General features: G+C 43.0%; 2 protein-coding genes across 9 annotated transcripts in view; one reads left to right on the top strand and one right to left on the bottom strand.

The window, feature by feature from the left end:
• parlb (presenilin associated, rhomboid-like b) overlaps positions 1 to 18,236 on the top strand; it is a 98,659-nt gene extending 80,423 nt beyond the window's left edge. For 3 of the 7 annotated variants that reach the window (XM_090224169.1, XM_090224171.1, XM_021587225.3), the window contains exons 2-10: positions 1,655 to 1,874; positions 2,043 to 2,183; positions 2,884 to 2,932; positions 3,296 to 3,391; positions 5,148 to 5,297; positions 5,410 to 5,480; positions 5,559 to 5,660; positions 16,887 to 16,984; positions 17,455 to 18,236. In XM_090224169.1, the coding sequence (XP_090080295.1) occupies positions 1,655 to 1,874; positions 2,043 to 2,183; positions 2,884 to 2,932; positions 3,296 to 3,391; positions 5,148 to 5,297; positions 5,410 to 5,480; positions 5,559 to 5,660; positions 16,887 to 16,984; positions 17,455 to 17,578 (1,051 nt within the window). In that variant the 3' untranslated portion in view covers positions 17,579 to 18,236. Of the gene's footprint in view, positions 1 to 746; positions 1,508 to 1,654; positions 1,875 to 2,042; positions 2,184 to 2,883; positions 2,933 to 3,295; positions 3,392 to 5,147; positions 5,298 to 5,409; positions 5,481 to 5,558; positions 5,661 to 16,886; positions 16,985 to 17,454 lie in introns of those variants that run through there. The other 4 variants (XM_090224174.1, XM_090224173.1, XM_090224175.1 and 1 more) reach the window with 3 other exon arrangements.
• LOC110507309 (fibroblast growth factor 12) overlaps positions 1 to 18,273 on the bottom strand; it is a 256,067-nt gene that overhangs the window by 173,383 nt on the left and 64,411 nt on the right. The gene's annotated exons all lie outside the window — the stretch shown is intronic.

An 18,273-nucleotide genomic window follows, 5' to 3' on the forward strand; every position in this document is an offset into this window, starting at 1 on the left:
TGATGATACCAAGATTGAACTCTTTGGCTTGAACTCAGCATCACTTCTGTAGGAAACCTGGCACCATCCCTACGGTGAAGAATTGTGGTGGCAGCATGAGATGTTTTTCAGCGGCAGAGACTAGGAAACTAGTCAGGATCAAGGGAAGGATAAACTGAGCAAAGTACAGAGAGATCCTTGATGAAAACCTGCTCCAAAGGTCTCAGGACCTCAGACTGTGGCGGAGGTTCGCCTTCCAACAGTACAATGACCCTAAGCACACAGCCAAGAGAATGTAGGAGTGGCTTCGGGACAAGTCTCAATGTCCTTGAGTGGCCCAGCCAGAGCCCAGACTTGAACCCAATCAAACATCTCTGACATGACAATAGCTGTGCAGCGATGCTCCCCATCCAACCGGACAGCTTGAGAAGATCTGCAGAGAAGAATGGGAGAAACTCCCCAAATACAGGTGTGCCAAGCTTGTAGCGTCATACCCAATAGGACTTGAGGCTGTAATGGCTGCCAAAGGTGCTTCAACAAAGTACTGAGTAAAGGGTCTGAATACTTCTGCAAATGTTATATATATATATATTTTAAAAAAATTATACATTTGCAAAATTTTCTAAAAGCCAGTTTTTGCTCTGTCATTATGGGCTATTGTGTGTAGATTGAGGGAAATTAAAAAAATAAGTTACAAGAAGGCTGAAACATAAGAACGTTTTGGAAAAGTCTGTGTCTAAATTCTTTCCGAATGCACTGTATACTTAAGTATCAAAAGTAAATGTAATTGCTAAAATATACTAAAGTGTTAATAATTTCAAATTCCTTGTATTAAGCAAAGCAGACGGCACCATTTTATTGTTTTTAAAATTTACGGATAGCCAGGGATACACTCAGACATCATTTGCAAACAATGCATTTGTGTTTAGTGAGTCCGCCAGATAAGAGGCAATAGGGATGACCACATGTTCTCTTGATAATTGTGTGAAATTGACTGTTTTCCTGTCCTGCTAAGCATTCAACATGTAACAAGTACTTTTGGGTATAAGGGAAAATGTACGGAGTAAAAAGTACATTATTTTCTTTAGGAATGTAGTTAAGTAAAAAACAACTTAAGTAGTACTTTAAAGTATTTTTATTTAAGTACTCTACACCACTAGTCCTGGGGACTGAAAGGGTTGCACATTTTTGTTTTTGCCCTAGCACGACACACCAGGGGTGTGTTCATTAGCAACAACGGTAGCAAAAACGTTTTACACTGCAGAAGGTTTTGCAACGGAAAAGGTTTTGCAAAGAACTAGTTACTATTGAACAAAATTCAGGTAGGTCCGTCCCTCCCCGTTCCCTTTGCTTAAGTTTGCCTCCATTTGGTTACTAGTGAATACACCCCGGATTCCACTTATCACTCATTATCAAACCTTTTTATTCGTGGAATTAGGTAGAGCTAGGGCAATAACAATAACTCCACTCCCCAGGACCAGGATGAAAAAACACTGATTAAGCAGATGCTCTTATCCAGAGTAACTTAGTAAGTTCCTCCCTTTACTTTCAAAATCACTTCTCTTTTCTCTAGAAGGAGGATTCAAACCATTTCTCCTTTTACTCAATGTTATTATAGCTAACTAATTGACCAATCATCTAGCTCTTACTCTTCCCTGTTTATGCTTTTCCCTAGATTCACCCTCAACACTCAACAGAGATGTAGCTTCAGGAAAGCAGCGAAGGAGACAAAGCCCAAGAAGGGGGTCATAGAGGAGACGGGGCCCTCACACACAGAGCCCAGTGAAGGGCTCATTCACAAGAGGGGGGCATCTCCCCCCGTGCATCCCTCAGTGGCATACACACACCCCAGGAGCTTTGGCAGACTGGTCAAGCCCCTGGTGTTCACAATAGGGGTAGGTCTTTCTTTAACTTAACAAACACTATTCGATAAGCTATACTACAACACAGTACAATATAACTGCATTACCTGTTACACACTGAACAGCTATTACTGTTGCAGTAAGTCTATTGGCAAATTCAGCACAGCACTGACAGAATAAGGGGGACTAACACTATGTTAGTTTACAGCCTGTTCATTTGGCACAGCGGCCATCTGGCAGTATGAGTCACTAAAGTCCCGGGTCCAGAGCTACTTTGACGAGGTCCGTGCCGACTGGCTGGAGAAACTACGGCCGCAGAAACAGGGGGATCTTCGCAAATGGGTGAGATGAAGGATGGGTCAAAACATGCGTGATATTGGGTTGATCCTTTTTTTCATTTGTTTTATACCATGCCTCATTATTTTGTATTCATCTTTATTGATACATTATACTGGACATTTTTTATTTTGCTGTCGTAGTACCCGGCCTCTCCCCACAACATACACATACAGTACAACAGGCTGGGAGCAGCGCAGGGTCCCTGGAACAGGGGTTAAAGGTTATAGTCTCTCCGCCATTTGTAACTGAATGGGATTTGAAGGTTACGAGGAGCAATTCCTCCGGTGATTATTTTGACGAATTATGAATTTGCGGTGCTGGCCTCTTTCAAGTTTTATAAGGAAAAGGGTTGATTTGGCCCAAGTTGTGGACTTTGCCACTCACACTAGGCCAAATATCTCAATGCACCCCCCAGGTTTGCAAGGCCAAATATCGCAATGCTCCCCCTCTCTTTTCTTGCTGAACTGTCGTCACACTGATGTCTTGGAGTTGATTCCCTATGCTGGGTTGTGTTCCTTACTACACACAACAGAAAATGTTTTAAAACATTTTGCAACAGAAAACTAAAATGTACGTTCCTTATTGGACCAGGTTGTCCCTCCCTGTTTCAGTCAGTTTTATTTTGTTCAGTGCCTAATGAACACAACCCAGGTTTCACTACATGTGTGGCTGTTTTTTCAGACCGGTTCTGTTTCTGTTACAGATCAACCAGTGGTGGAACGGCTTGAGTGAGGGACAACGTACTGTTACAGGTTAGTCTGTACTGAAGCCCATATTTTTTCTTCTTCTTGTGTCCTCTCGATAGTAACTAGTTGATACAGATATTTGGAGATGATGATTGTCACTTTCACTACTACCCTCTCTATCTTAAGATAATATTTACTTTTTGTCTGTACGAGACAGAAATGTACCCAACCACTTCAAATCACACATTATGATGGAAAGGCTGGAGCAGAGGGCAGCCGCAGTGCAGCACCCAATGTGCAGTTTAGGTTCCTTGCTCAAGGGAACATCCTGCCATCTTTTTCCACCCGTTAGCACCTCCCCCCATCTTTCATTATCCACTAATCTCTCATTCATTCTGTATTTTTCTACTCCTCTCCCATCTCTCTCAGGGATCATAGCTGCTAATGCCGTGGTGTTTTGCTGTTGGAGGGTGCCGTCCCTCCAGCACTCTATGATCAAATACTTCACATCCAACCCTGCCTCCAGTGAGTAGGGGAAACTATCCTATCATATCATGACAAATACACACAAAACTTGATCTCTGCCTCAGGAAGTGTTAATAGTAATACGTGTCAGGATTAGGGCCCTGAGTTTTTCTTCACCTGACCAGGGAAATCTGGAGCCCTTGTTATAGGCTATAGTTTTTCCTGGTCAGGTCACATGGTCAGGCAAAACTAGAAGCCCTAATCATGGCACTTCATTACTATTAACACTGACAGAGATCCAGTTTATTTGCCATGTACAGTGCCGTGCGAAAGTATTCGGCCCCCTTGAACTTTGGAACCTTTTGCCACATTTCAGGCTTCAAACATAAAGATATAAAACTGTATTTTTTTGTGAAGAATCAACAACAAGTGGGACACAATCATGAAGTGGAACGACATTTATTGGATATTTCAAACTTTTTGAACAAATCAAAAACTGAAAAATTGGGCATGCAAAATTATTCAGCCCCTTTACTTTCAGTGCAGCAAACTGTCTCCAGAAGTTCAGTGAGGATCTCTGAATGATCCAATGTTGACCTAAATGACTAATGATGATAAATACAATCCACCTGTGTGTAATCAACTCTCCGTATAAATGCACCTGCACTGTGATAGTCTCAGAGGTCCGTTAAAAGCGCAGAGAGCATCATGAAGAACAAGGAACACACCAGGCAGGTCCGAGATACTGTTGTGAAGAAGTTTAAAGCCGGATTTGGATACAAAAAGATTTCCCAAGCTTTAAACATCCCAAGGAGCACTGTGCAAGCGATAATATTGAAATGGACCACTGCAAATATACCAAGACCTGGCCGTCCCTCTAAACTTTCAGCTCATACAAGGAGAAGACTGATCAGAGATGCAGCCAAGAGGCCCATGATCACTCTGGATGAACTGCAGAGATCTACAGCTGAGGTGGGAGACTGTCCATAGGACAAGAATCAGTCGTATATTGCACAAATCTGGCCTTTATGGAAGAGTGGCAAGAAGAAAGCCATTTCTTAAAGATATCCATAAAAAGTGTAGTTTAAAGTTTGCCACAAGCCACCTGGGAGACACACCAAACATGTGGAAGAAGGTGCTCTGGTCAGATGAAACCAAAATTGAACTTTTTGGCAACAATGCAAAACGTTATGTTTGGCGTAAAAGCAACACAGCTGAACACACCATCCCCACTGTCAAACATGGATGGAGCCAAATACAGGACCATTCTGGAAGAAAACCTGATGGAGTCTGCAAAAGACCTGAGACTGGGACGGAGATTTGTCTTCCAACAAGACAATGATCCAAAACATAAAGCAAAATCTACAATGGAATGGTTAAAAAATAAACATATCCAGTGTTAGAATGGCCAAGTCAAAGTTCAGACCTGAATCCAATCGAGAATCTGTCGAAAGAACTGAAAACTGCTGTTCACAAATGCTCTCCATCCAACCTCACTGAGCTCGAGCTGTTTTGCAAGGAGGAATGGGAAAAAATTAAATTAAATTTTGCCTGAAATGTGGCAAAAGGTCGCAAAGTTCAAGGGGGCCGAATACTTTCGCAAGGCACTGTATATTAAAAAATTACAGTAAAAACGGCATAAAAAAATAATATTAACAAATATACAGCCTCTATAGACCGATTTATACTCTGAAAAGACTTGTCCAATAAGAAATAGTGCACACAGTAGCAAACCCTAGAAAATTCAGGTAGATCCCTCCCCGTTCCTATTGAACACTTCCCTAATCATCTCCTCCTGTCTGTACCCTACCCACAGAAACCCTGTGTTTCCCCATGCTCCTGTCCACGTTCAGCCACTACTCCTTCTTCCACATGGCGGCCAACATGTACGTCCTCTGGAGCTTCTCCTCCAGCATCGTCTCCATGCTAGGCAGGGAGCAGTTCATGGCTGTCTACGTGTCTGCAGGTACCAGCACGCGTGTGTGAGCGACAAATGGCAGATTGTAATAGACAGATTACTAATCCTGAAAGTACAGATTTATTTTCAGATAAATAATCAATCATCTCCTCATTGCCAGGTGTTATATCTACGATGTTCAGCTATGTGTGTAAGACAGCCAGCGGGCGCTTGGGTCCCTCTCTTGGAGCGGTAAGCACTAACATTTTAGACTCCCTTCGGAATTCCCCTTTACTTCCTGTTTCTGACATCACTTCCTGTCCTCTCCAGTCAGGAGCCATCATGACAGTCTTGGCTGCCGTCTGTACCAAAATGCCAGAGGCTAAGCTGGCAATCATCTTCCTCCCGATGTATGCTTTCTCTGCAGGCAATGTGAGTGAACAACCCTTATAGCACACTTAACCACACAGAAGCTCCATTCTGATTTTCTACCCATCTCCAGAAGTGTGCACTCAGGGATTTAAAGGAACATTTTCAACTTCATATTCGTCATCTCCAGCACTACCCCCAACATCAACATATGTTAAAATGTCACGTTTTTATGTTTTGTAGTAAAAAAGATTAGTAGACAATGCCTACTCACAACCAGTGGTGTAAAGTACTTAAGTAAAACTACCTTAAAGTATTCATTAAGTAGTTTTGGGGGATACCTGTACTTTACTTTACTATTTATAGTTTTGACAACTTTTACTTCACTACTTTCCTAAAGAAAATAATGTACTTTTTACTCCATACATTTTCCCTGACACCCAAAAGTGCCTGTTACATTTTGACAGGAAAATGGTGCAATTCATGCCCTTATCAAGAGAACATCCCTGGTCATCCCTACTGCCTCTGATCTGGTGGACTCACTAAACACAAATGCTTTGTTTGTAAATTAATGTCAGTGTTGTAGTGTGCCCCCTGGCTATCTGCAAATAAGAAATACAAATAAATAAATTGTGCTGTCTAGTTTGCATAATATAAGAATTTCGCAATTATTAATACTTTTACATTTTAGCAATTCCATTTACTTTTGTTACTTAAGTCATACTTGAGTTTTAAATATACTTAAGTACTTTGTCCACCACTGCTCACAATTGGTCAAAATGAAAAATACCAATGTCATTGGAAACACTTATCTTCCTCAGTCGTTTTTACTACAAAACATAGAAATGCACCGTTTTCACATACGTTGTTGATAGGGTGGTGCTGGAGATGATGACTATGAATACAATTGTGAAGTTTCCCTTTAAAAGTATTGGATTGGTGTAAGCATGGATGGAGGGAGTTTTCACCATAGTACACTCCCTCCCCCTCATGGGTATCAGGAATAAGGCAGGGAATTGCCAGGCACCTCACAATACAATAATATCATGATACTTCGGTGCCGATACGATATACAGTCCCAGTCAAAAGTTTGGACACACCTACTCATTTCAGAGTTGTTCTTTATTTTTACTATTTTCTACATTGTAGAATAATAGTAATGACAAACTATGAAATAACACATATGGAATGTTTAACACAAAGTGTTAAACAAATCGAAATAGCCACCCTTTGCCTTGATGACAGCTTTGCACACTCGGCATTCTCTTAACCAGCTTCATGAGGTAGTCACCTGAAATGCATTTCAATTAACAGATATGTCTTGTTAATTACTTTGTGGAATTTATTTCCTTAAAATGCATTTGAGCCAGTCAGTTGTGTTTTGACAAGGTAGGGGTGGTATACAGAAGATAGCCCTATTTGGTAAAATACCAAGTCCATATTATGACAAGAACAGTTCAAATAAGCAAAGAGAAACGACAGTCCATCATTACTTTAAGACATGAAGGTCAGTCAATACGGAATATTTCAAGAAAGTTTCTTCAAGTGCAGTCGCAAAAACCATCAAGCTCTATGATGAAACTGGCTCCCATGAGGACCGCCACAGGTAAGGAAGACCGAGTTATCTCGGTGCTGCAGAGGATAAGTTCATTAGTTACATGCCTCAGAAATTGCAGCCCAAATAAATGCTTTCGAGTTCAAGTAACAAGACATCTCAACATCAACTGTTCAGAGGAGACTGTGTGAATCAGGCCTTCATGGTTGAATTTCTGCAAAGAAACCACTGCTAAAGGACACCAAAAAGAAGAAGAGACTTGGTTGGGCCAAGAAACACAAGCAATGGATATTAGACCAGTGAAAATCTGTCCTTTGGTCTGATGACTCCAAATTTGTGATTTTTGGTTCCAACAGCCATGGCTTTGTGAGACGCAGAGTAGGTGAACGGATGATCTCTGCATGTGCGGTTCCTACCATAAAGCGCGGAGGAGGTGGTGTGATGTTGCTTTACTGGTGACTGTCTGTGATTTATTTAGAATTCAAGGCACTCTTAACCAGCAAGGCTTCCACAGCATTCTGCAGCGATGCGCCATCCCATCTGGTTTGCGCTTAGTGGGACCATCATTTGTTTTTCAACAGGACAATGACCCAACACACCTGCAGGCTGTGTGGGGGCTATTTGACCAAGAAGGAGAGTGATGGAGTGCTGTATCAGATGATCTGGCCTCCACAATCACCTGACCTCAAACTAATTGAGATGGTTTGGGAAGAATTGGAATTTGGGAAGAATTGGACCGCAGAGTGAAGGAAAAGCGGCCAACGTGCTCAGCATATGTGGGAACTACTTCAAGACGGTTTGAAAAGCATTCCTAAAGAAGCTGGTTGAGAGAATGCCAAGGGTGTGCAAAACTGTCATCAAGGCAAAGGGCGGCTACTTTGAAGAATCTCAAATTTAAAATATTTTATTTATGTTTAACACTTATTTGATTACAACTTGATTCCATATGTGTTATTTCATAGTTTTGATGTCTTCACTATTATTCTACAATGTAGAGAACGGTACAAATAAAGAAAATCCTGGAATGACTGGTACTGTATATTGCGGTTCTCTCTCTCTCTCTCTCTCATTATATACAGTGCCTTGCGAAAGTATTCGGCCCCCTTGAACTTTGCGACCTTTTGCCACATTTCAGGCTTCAAACATAAAGATATAAAACTGTATTTTTTTGTGAAGAATCAACAACAAGTAGGACACAATCATGAAGTGGAACGACATTTATTGGATATTTCAAACTTTTTTAACAAATCAAATACTGAAAAATTGGGCGTGCAAAATTATTCAGCCCCTTTACTTTCAGTGCAGCAAACTGTCTCCAGAAGTTCAGTGAGGATCTCTGAATGATCCAATGTTGACCTAAATGACTAATGATGATAAATACAATCCACCTGTGTGTAATCAAGTCTCCGTATAAATGCACCTGCACTGTGATAGTCTCAGAGGTCCGTTAAAAGCGCAGAGAGCATCATGAAGAACAAGGAACACACCAGGCAGGTCCGAGATACTGTTGTGAAGAAGTTTAAAGCCGGATTTGGATACAAAAAGATTTCCCAAGCTTTAAACATCCCAAGGAGCACTGTGCAAGCGATAATATTGAAATGGACCACTGCAAATATACCAAGACCTGGCCGTCCCTCTAAACTTTCAGCTCATACAAGGCGAAGACTGATCAGAGATGCAGCCAAGAGGCCCATGATCACTCTGGATGAACTGCAGAGATCTACAGCTGAGGTGGGAGACTGTCCATAGGACAAGAATCAGTCGTATATTGCACAAATCTGGCCTTTATGGAAGAGTGGCAAGAAGAAAGCCATTTCTTAAAGATATCCATAAAAAGTGTCGTTTAAAGTTTGCCACAAGCCACCTGGGAGACACACCAAACATGTGGAAGAAGGTGCTCTGGTCAGATGAAACCAAATGGAACTTTTTGGCAACAATGCAAAACGTTATGTTTGGCGTAAAAGCAACACAGCTGAACACACCATCCCCACTGTCAAACATGGTGGTGGCAGCATCATGGTTTGGGCCTGCTTTTCTTCAGCAGGGACAGGGAAGATGGTTAAAATTGATGGGAAGATGGATGGAGCCAAATACAGGACCATTCTGGAAGAAAACCTGATGGAGTCTGCAAAAGACCTGAGACTGGGACGGAGATTTGTCTTCCAACAAGACAATGATCCAAAACATAAAGCAAAATCTACAATGGAATGGTTCAAAAATAAACATATCCAGGTGTTAGAATGGCCAAGTCAAAGTCCAGACCTGAATCTAATCGAGAATCTGTGGAAAGAACTGAAAACTGCTGTTCACAAATGCTCTCCATCCAACCTCACTGAGCTCGAGCTGTTTTGCAAGGAGGAATGGGAAAAAATTTCAGTCTCTCGATGTGCAAAACTGATAGAGATACCCCAAGCGACTTACAGCTGTAATCGCAGCAAAAGGTGGCACTACAAAGTATTGACTTAATAATTTTGCACGCCCAATTTTTCAGTTTTTGATTTGTTAAAAAAGTTTGAAATATCCAATAAATGTCGTTCCACTTCATGATTGTGTCCCACTTGTTGTTGATTCTTCACAAAAAAATACAGTTTTATATCTTTATGTTTGAAGCCTGAAATGTGGCAAAAGGTCGCAAAGTTCAAGGGGGCCGAATACTTTCGCAAGGCACTGTATATGTATATATAAACAAACTCAGCAAAAAAGAAATGTCCTCTCACTGTCAACTGCATTTATTTTCAGCAAACTTAGCGTGTGTAAATATTTATATGAACTTAAGGTTCAACAACTGAGACACAAACTGAACAAGTTCCACAGACATGTGACAAACAGAAATTGAATGTGTCCCTGAACAAAGGGGGGGTCAAAAGTAACAGTCAGAATCTGATGTGGCCACCAGCTGCATTAAGTATTGCAGTCAACCTCCTCCTCATGGACTGCACCAGATTAGCCAAGCTCTTGCTGTGAGATGTTACCCAACTCTTCCACCAAGGCACCTCCGTGTTCCTGGACCTTTCTGGGGGGAATGGCCCTAGCCCTCAACCTCCGATCCAACAGGTTCCAGACGTGCTCAATGGGATTGAGATCCGGGCTCATCTCTGGCCATGGCAGAACACTGACATTCCTGTCTTGCAGGAAATCATGCACAGAACAAGCAGTATGGCTGGTGGCATTGTCATGCTGGAGGGTCATGTCAGGATGAGCCTTCAGGAAGGGTACCACATGAGGGAGGCGGATGTCTTCCCTGAAAAGCACAGCGTTGAGATTGCCTGCAATTCCAACAAGCTCAGTCCGATGATTCTGTGACACACCGCCCCAGTTCATGACGGACCCTCCACCTCCAAATTGATCCCGCTCCAGAGTACAGGCCTCGGTGTAACGCTCATTCCTTCAACAATAAACGCGACTCCGTCCATCACCCCTGGTGAGACAAAACCGCGACTCGTCAGTGAAGAGCACTTTTTGCCTGACCTGTATTATCCAGCAACGGTGGGTTTTTGCCCATAGGTGACGTTGTTGCCGGTGATGTCTGGTGAGGACCTGCCTTACAACAGGCCTACAAGCCCCCCCTACAAGTCCAGCCTCCCTAGGCCTATTGCGGACAGTCTGAGCACCAATGGAGAGATTGTGCGCTCCTGGTGTAACTTGGGCAGTTGTTGTTGCCATTCTGTACCTGTCCCACAAGTGTGATGTTCGGATGTACCGATCCAGTGCATGTGTTGTTACACGTGGTCTGCCACTGCGAGGACGATCAGCTGTTCGCCCTGTCTCCCTGTAGCACTGTCTTAGGCGTCTCACAGTACGGACATTGCAATTTATTGCCCTGGCCACAGCTGCAGTCCTCGCAGCATGCGTAAGGCACGTTCATGCAGATGAGCAGGGACCCTGGGCATCTTTCTTTTGGCATTTTTCAGAGTCAGTAGAAAGGCCTCTTTAGTGTCCTACGTTTTCATAACTGACCTTAATTGCCTTCTTCAGGCTAGGGTCCTTTTTTCTGAATTTCCGCCTGTTACTCAGGCCCAGAAGTGCATAATTGTTACCATTGGATAGAAAACACTTTGAAGTTTGTAAAAATGTTAATATAATGTATGAGACTAACACAATTGATATGGTAGGAGAAAATCCAAATAAAAACCCAACTGTATTTTTTTTTTTTTTTTCGAGACCATGCTCTTACAATGGAAGGCATAGGGGCATATGCAATTCCAGCTCCCAGATTGCAATTCCTATGGCTTCCACTAGATGTCAACAGTCTTTATTCAAGGTTTCAGCCTTGAAACTTGAATAATACAGAAGAAATATGAGTTTTAGTACAACGACACCAGTTTGGAAATCCGGGTTTGAGCGCCCGTCGAAGAGCACCTGCTAATTTTGTTTTCCTATTGAACATACCTCTTTCCGTATGAAATACGGGTACCTGAGGAGTACATAGAAACATATTTTGACTTGTTGAAACAAAGTTTAGGTGTAGTTTTTCGAATTCCTTTCTCTGCATGTTGAAGGAGTGGATTACTAAAATCGATGGCACCAACTAAAAGGACTTTTTGGGATATAAAGAAGGATTTTATATAACAAAAAGACACTACATGTTGTAGCTGGGACCCTTTGGATTGCAAATCAGAGGAAGATTTACAAAAAGTAAGTCAATATTTATTCGCTATGTTTGATTTTTATGAAGCCTGTGCCGGTGGAAAATTTTTGATTTGGGGCGCCATCCTCATACAATGGCACGCTTTCGCTGTGAAGCCTATTGTAAATTGGACAGTGCAGTTTAATTAACAAGAATTTGAGCTTTTAACTGATATAAGACACTTGTATGTTCCTAAATGTTTAATATCCATAATTGTTATGTTTTATTTGAATTGGGCACCCTCCAATTTCACCAGAAGTTGTCAACAGGTGGCCTAGCCTATTAATTGCCTACCTTCTGTAAGCTGTTAGTGTCTTAATGACCGTTCCACAGGTGCATGTTCGTTAATTGTTTATGGTTCATTGAACAAGCACGGGAAACGGTGTTTAAACCCTTTACAATGAAGATCTATGAAGTTATTTTGATTTTTACAAATTTTCTTTGAAAGACAGGGCCTTGAAAAAGGGACGTTTACATATTTTCTCATGGCTCTCTTGCCCCTCTGCAGCAGCAATATGTTTGGAACATGGATTCACAATAAAATCATTAGTTAACCTGTGCTTGGTCGAATCACACTACGACTATTTCTCTATCTACAGTTGAAGTCGGAAGTTTACATACACCTTTACATACACATACACCCACCTTTAAACTCAGTTTTTCACAATTCCTGACATTTAATCCTAGTCTTAGGTCAGTTAGAATCACCAATTTATGTTAAGAATGTGAAATGTCAGAATAATAGCAGAGAGAATAATTTATTTCAGCTTTTATTTCTTTCATCACATTTCCAGTGGGTCAGAAGTGTCACACCCTGACCTTAGTATTCTTTGTGTTCTTTATTATTTTGGTTAGGTCAGGGTGTGACATGGGTGATATGTGTCTTTTTGTCTTATTCTTGGGTGTTTGAACTGTCTAGGGGTTTTGTAGATTTATGGGGTTGTTTCCATCTAGGTGTTTATGTAGGTCTATGGTTGACTAGATTGGTTCTCAATTAGAGGCAGGTGTTTATCGTTGTCTCTGATTGGGAACCATATTTAGGCAGTCATCTTCTTTGGGTATTTCGTGGGTTATTGTCTATGTTATGTTGCACGTTGGCACATTGTTTATATAGCGGTCACATTCGTCTTATTCGTTTTGTTCTTCGTGTTCTTCATTTAATAAAGAAGAATGTATTCTAACCACGCTGCGCTTTGGTCTACTCCATACGACGATCGTGACAGAATAACCCACCAACAATGGACCAAGCAGCGTGGTAACAGACAGCAGCAGCAATCAAAGGACTTCTGGACTTGGGAGGAGATTCTGGATGCAAAAAAGACCCTGGGCACAGCCAGGGGAATATCGCCGTCCCAAAGCAGCGAAAGCAGAGAGGCGCCGGTATGAGGAGGCAGCACGGCGGCGCTGCTGGAAGCCCGAGTGGCAGCCCCAAAAATGTATTGGGGGAGTGTACACGGGGAGTGTGGCGAAGTCAGGTAGGAGACCTGCGCCAGCTCCCCGTGCTTACCGTGGAGAGAGAGGGCGTTGTACCGGGCAGGCACCGTGTAATGCGGTGGAGCGCACGGTGTCCCCGGTGCGTGTGCATAGCCCGGTGCGGTACATTCCAGCTCCTCGTATCGGCCGGACTAGAGTGGGCATCGAGCCAGGTGCCATGAAGCCGGCTCTACGCATCTGGTCTCCAGTGCGTCTCCTCGGGCCGGCATACATGGCACCAGCCTTACGCATGGTGTCCCCGGTTCGCCTGCACAGCCCAGTGCGGGCGATTCCACCTCGCCGCACTGGCCTGGCTACGGGGAGCATTCAACCAGGTAAGGTTGGGCAGGCTCGGTGCTCCAGATCTCCAGTGCGCCTTCTCTGTCCAGTCTATCCGGTGCCATCTCCACGCACCAGCCCTCCGGTGGCAGCCCCCTGTGCGTCACCAGAGCCCAGTTCTCCCTGTTACTCCTCCCCGCACTCGCCCTGAGGTGCGTGTCCTCGGCCCAGTACCACCAGTGCCGGCACCAGGCATACAGTGCGCCTCGTCTGTCCTGAGCCGCCGGAGTCTCCCCGTCTGTCCTGAGCCGCCGGAGTCTCCCCGTCTGTCCTGAGCCGCCGGAGTCTCCCCGTCTGTCCTGAGCCGCCGGAGTCTCCCCATCTGCCCGGAGCCCCCTTACAGTCCAGTGGGGTCCTTTAGTAGGTTTGCCAGTCCTAGGTTGGCGGCGAGGGTCGCCGTTCCTAGGAGGCCACAAAAGCGGACTAAGACTATGGTGGAGTAGGGTCCACGTCCAGCACACGAGCCGCCGGCGTGAAAGAGGCCCACCCGGACCCTCCCCTTTAGATTAGTTTTTTTGCAATTTTGGTCTACTCCATACGACGATCGTGACAATAAGTTTACATAGACGTGGCCAAAAGTTTTTTGAGAATGACACAAATATTAATTTTCACAAAGTTTGCTGCTTCAGTGTCTTCAGATATTTTTGTCAGATGTTACTATGGAATACTGAAGTATAATAACAAGCATTTCATATGTGTCAGGCATTTATTGACAATTACATGAAGTTGATGCAAAGAGTCAATATTTGCAGTGTTGACCATTCTTTTTCAAGACCTCTGCAATCCACCCTGGCATGCTGTCAATTAACTTCTGGGCCTGATTGCAGTCCATTTTTGCATAATCAATGCTTGGACTTTGTCTGAATTTGTGGGTTTTGTTTGTCCACCTGCCTCTTGAGGATTGACCACAAGTTCTCAATGGGATTAAGGTCTGGGGAGTTTCCTGGCCATGGACCCAAAATATTAATGTTTTGTTCCCCGAGCCACTTAGTTATCCCTTTTGCCTACCAGAAGCTTCTAAAGCCATGACACCATTTTCTGGAATTTTCCAAGCTGTTTAAAGGCACAGTCAACTTAGTGTATGTAAACTTCTGACCCACTGGAATTGTGATACAGTGAATTAATCTGTCTGTAAACAATTGTTGGAAAAATGACTTGTCATGCACAAAGTAGATGTCCTAACCGACTTGCCAAAACTATAGTTTGTTAACAAGAAATGTATGGAGTGGTTGAAAATCTATTTTTAATGACTCCAACCTAAGTATATAATCTTCCAACTTCAACTGTATGCCATATATTGCAACTCAATACTGTTTTTATTGCGATTCGATGTTCCAAACATATTGCTGCTGCAGAAGGACAAGAGAGCCATGAGAAAATACATTTTGATCAGTCATGGAAATAAAAGTGCTGAAATCACAAGTGCTGGTTCCCTATTTAAAAGATGGAGAAACAGCTATGAAGGAAAATTACTGGAATTTTGGTACAGGAAAAACGCATTCTTAATGGCTGGGCCTGGCTCCCAAGTGATGCCCACTGATGGCTACGCCCCTGCCCAGTGAATCCATTGATTAGGGCCTAATGAATTTATTTCAACTGACTGATTTCCTTATTGCATATTGCATTCATATTTGTGTTCAGTGTGTATATATCTCTTCTTTCCCCCTCATCACTAGAGTGTACATGTGTACAGTTCAGGAGAAGGGTACAGAATCGGAATGTAGTCAAACTGTCCTTCGTATGCATTTTGCGCACATCTTTATGCTACTTGGGGATTTAGTATTGTTGGTATTTCAGATTTTTGTTACGATGTGTGTTGGCATATCTGATTTGGTATGTGTTTTGACAATTAGGATTTGGTCTTATTGTGGCTTTTGTGAAATGCCTTTAGTAGGGTGTCTTATGTGACCCATTGTGCACATTTACTGAGAGAATCAACTACCAGCAAACAGTCATTTTCAAATAAAGGAGGAGACGCCAGAGTTAGTGACCAGAATTCGAACATTTCCCAAGTTTATGCAAATTTCAGCAACACTGCCGCCTGACAACCAATCGGGAGAGGGCAGCTCTTGCAAGTAAGCTTTGACATTGACTAACAGCAAAATCAAATCAAAGTTTATTTGTCACGTGCGCCGAATACGTAGACCTTACAGTGAAATGCTTACTTACAGGCTCTAACCAATGGTGAAAAAAAAGATGTGTGTAGGTAAGTAAATAAATAAAACAGTAAAAAGACATTTGAAAAAAGAGTAGCAAGGCTATATACAGACACCTATTAGTCAGGCTTATTGAGGTAGTATGTACGTATCGTTAAAGTGACTATGCACATGATGAACAGAGAGTAGCAGAAGCGTGGGACACAATGCAGATAGCCCGGTTAGCCAATGTGCGGGAGCACTGGTTGATTGGGCCAATTTAGGTAGTATGTACATGAATGTATAGTTAAAGTGACTATGCATATAAGATTAACAGAGAGTAGCAGCAGCTTAAAAGAGGGGTTGGGGGGGGGGGCACACAATGCAAATAGTCCGGGTAACCATTTGGTTACCTGTTCAGGAGTCTTATGGCTTGGGTGTAAAAACTCTTGAGAATCCTTTTTGTCCTAGACTTGGCTCTCCGGTACCGCTTGGCATGCGGTAGTAGAGAGAACAGTCTATGACTGGGGTGGCTGGGGTCTTTGACAAATTCAGGGCACTTCCTCTGACAACGCCTGATGTAGAGGTCCTGGATGACAGGCAGCTTAGCCCCAGTGATGTACTGGGCCGTACGAACTACCCTCTGAAGTGCCTTGCGGTCGGAGGCCGAGCAATTGCCGTACCAGGCAGTGATGCAACCGGTCAGGATGCTCTCGATGTTGCAGCTGTAGAACCTTTTGAGGATCTCAGGACCCATGCCAAATCTTTTTAGTTTCCTGAGGGGGAATAGGCTTTGTCGTGCCCTCTTCACGGCTGTCTTGGTGTGTTTGCCATCAAGCATGCTGTTTGAAGGATACACACACCAGGAGAGCTCTCAAGACTTGGATCACTGATTCTTGGCAAAAGAGTATCTTAAATAATCCCAAATAAATAAAAATGTATTTTTTCTCCCCCTTAGTAGCTCTGACTTTACTGATAGCTACTTCATTGGGTAAAATGTACTTACTATGACTGTGATGTGTGCTTGTCCCTCGTAGCTGTTTTAAGATGAATGCTCTGGATAAGCATGTCTGCTAAATGACTAAAATGTAAGTGTGAGTCCAGGAAGTTATTTGTTGTCCTGTTTATTCACACCATCTGTTTTCTCTTCTCCTGTCCAGGCTTTGAAAGCCATAGTAGCGATGGACACAGCTGGCCTAGTTTTAGGATGGCGGTACTTCGACCACGCGGCCCATCTCGGCGGTGCTCTTTTTGGCATGTAAGTCTCACTCTGTTCAGCTAGGCGGAAAACCTTTTGGCATGCAAGTCAGCTTCAAGTCCATCTGTCTGTCTGCTCTCATTCACTTATTCAATTACTCTCTCACACACTCATCCCCATTAAAATGACTTGCACAGGGCAGCGACAAAACATCTCAACATCTAATCAAGATCATCTTCTCCACAATACCCCGGCTCTGCCGATTTTTGTTTGGGCATCACTTAATCCTCTACCCCCACCCCCTCTAAAAACTGCTCCAGGGGCACCACTCTTCTTCTCTTACCCCGTGCCGCTCCCAACCTATCGTGTACATGTGTGGTATTGGATCGGGTACCAAGACAGCCAAAATTGACAAATTAAGATATGTTATTGTATTCTCGTTTAAGCTCTGTCATTCTACCTCTCTTCCTATCTCTATATCTTCCTCACCTATTCTCTCTCTCTCTCTCTCTGATTTATTTTTTTTGTAGCTGGTACATCATGTATGGCCACGAGCTGATATGGAAGAATCGCGAGCCTCTAGTGAAGGTGTGGCACGACCTTAGGACGAAGGGTCCTGGTGGGGGAGGAAACGGTGGCAGCGGCCCCCTGTAGAGCGCACTGGACTGTGTGAATGCATATGGATGGCAGAAGATTGTCAATAGTATCAACAGCCTTGCTGGCCACACAAACCAAAGCCAAACTCTCCTTTTACCCCACACAGACACAAGCTCTATGTTTGTCTCTCACACTCACACATGTAAATGCCATCTGTATTCAGTACCCTCTCACACTCACTTATACACACACACTACAAAATAATGCAGGGCTTTTGTGTTAATCATGCTTTTATGTGTTTGTGAGAGAAGAGAGGACACAATGGGGACATATTGTGAATACAGGCCCTAGTGTAACTCAATAAAGTTTTGATCTATAATTAGTTTAACCTTTTTACATCATAATCAGTAAGATTATATGTGAAACGGACCCAGGAGCCTACAGGTCGTCATCATCTCCCCAAATGCTGAGGTGGAGGTTTAAACCCTAAGATACGAAACCCCTCCCACTGTCAGTACAGGGGATGACTAGGGAGCTACATGTGTTTTTAAATGATGAAGTCTATATTCAAAAGCACTCATTATTCACTGGTCCCTGCAAAGAGCAGGTGTTAATGTTTTGTAGACTCTGTGTGTACAGGAATATTTGTTGTAGATTAAAGAAAACATTTAGTTTATTTGATTCAAATAAAATGTGTATTTGTCTTGTTCCAGGCTATAGCTCTACTTTGATTTATTTCCATATGTACAGTA

This window comes from Oncorhynchus mykiss, chromosome 27 (assembly GCF_057628025.1).
Source record: "Oncorhynchus mykiss isolate SJ-2025 chromosome 27, ASM5762802v1, whole genome shotgun sequence".
NCBI classification, from domain to species: Eukaryota; Metazoa; Chordata; class Actinopteri; order Salmoniformes; family Salmonidae; genus Oncorhynchus; species Oncorhynchus mykiss.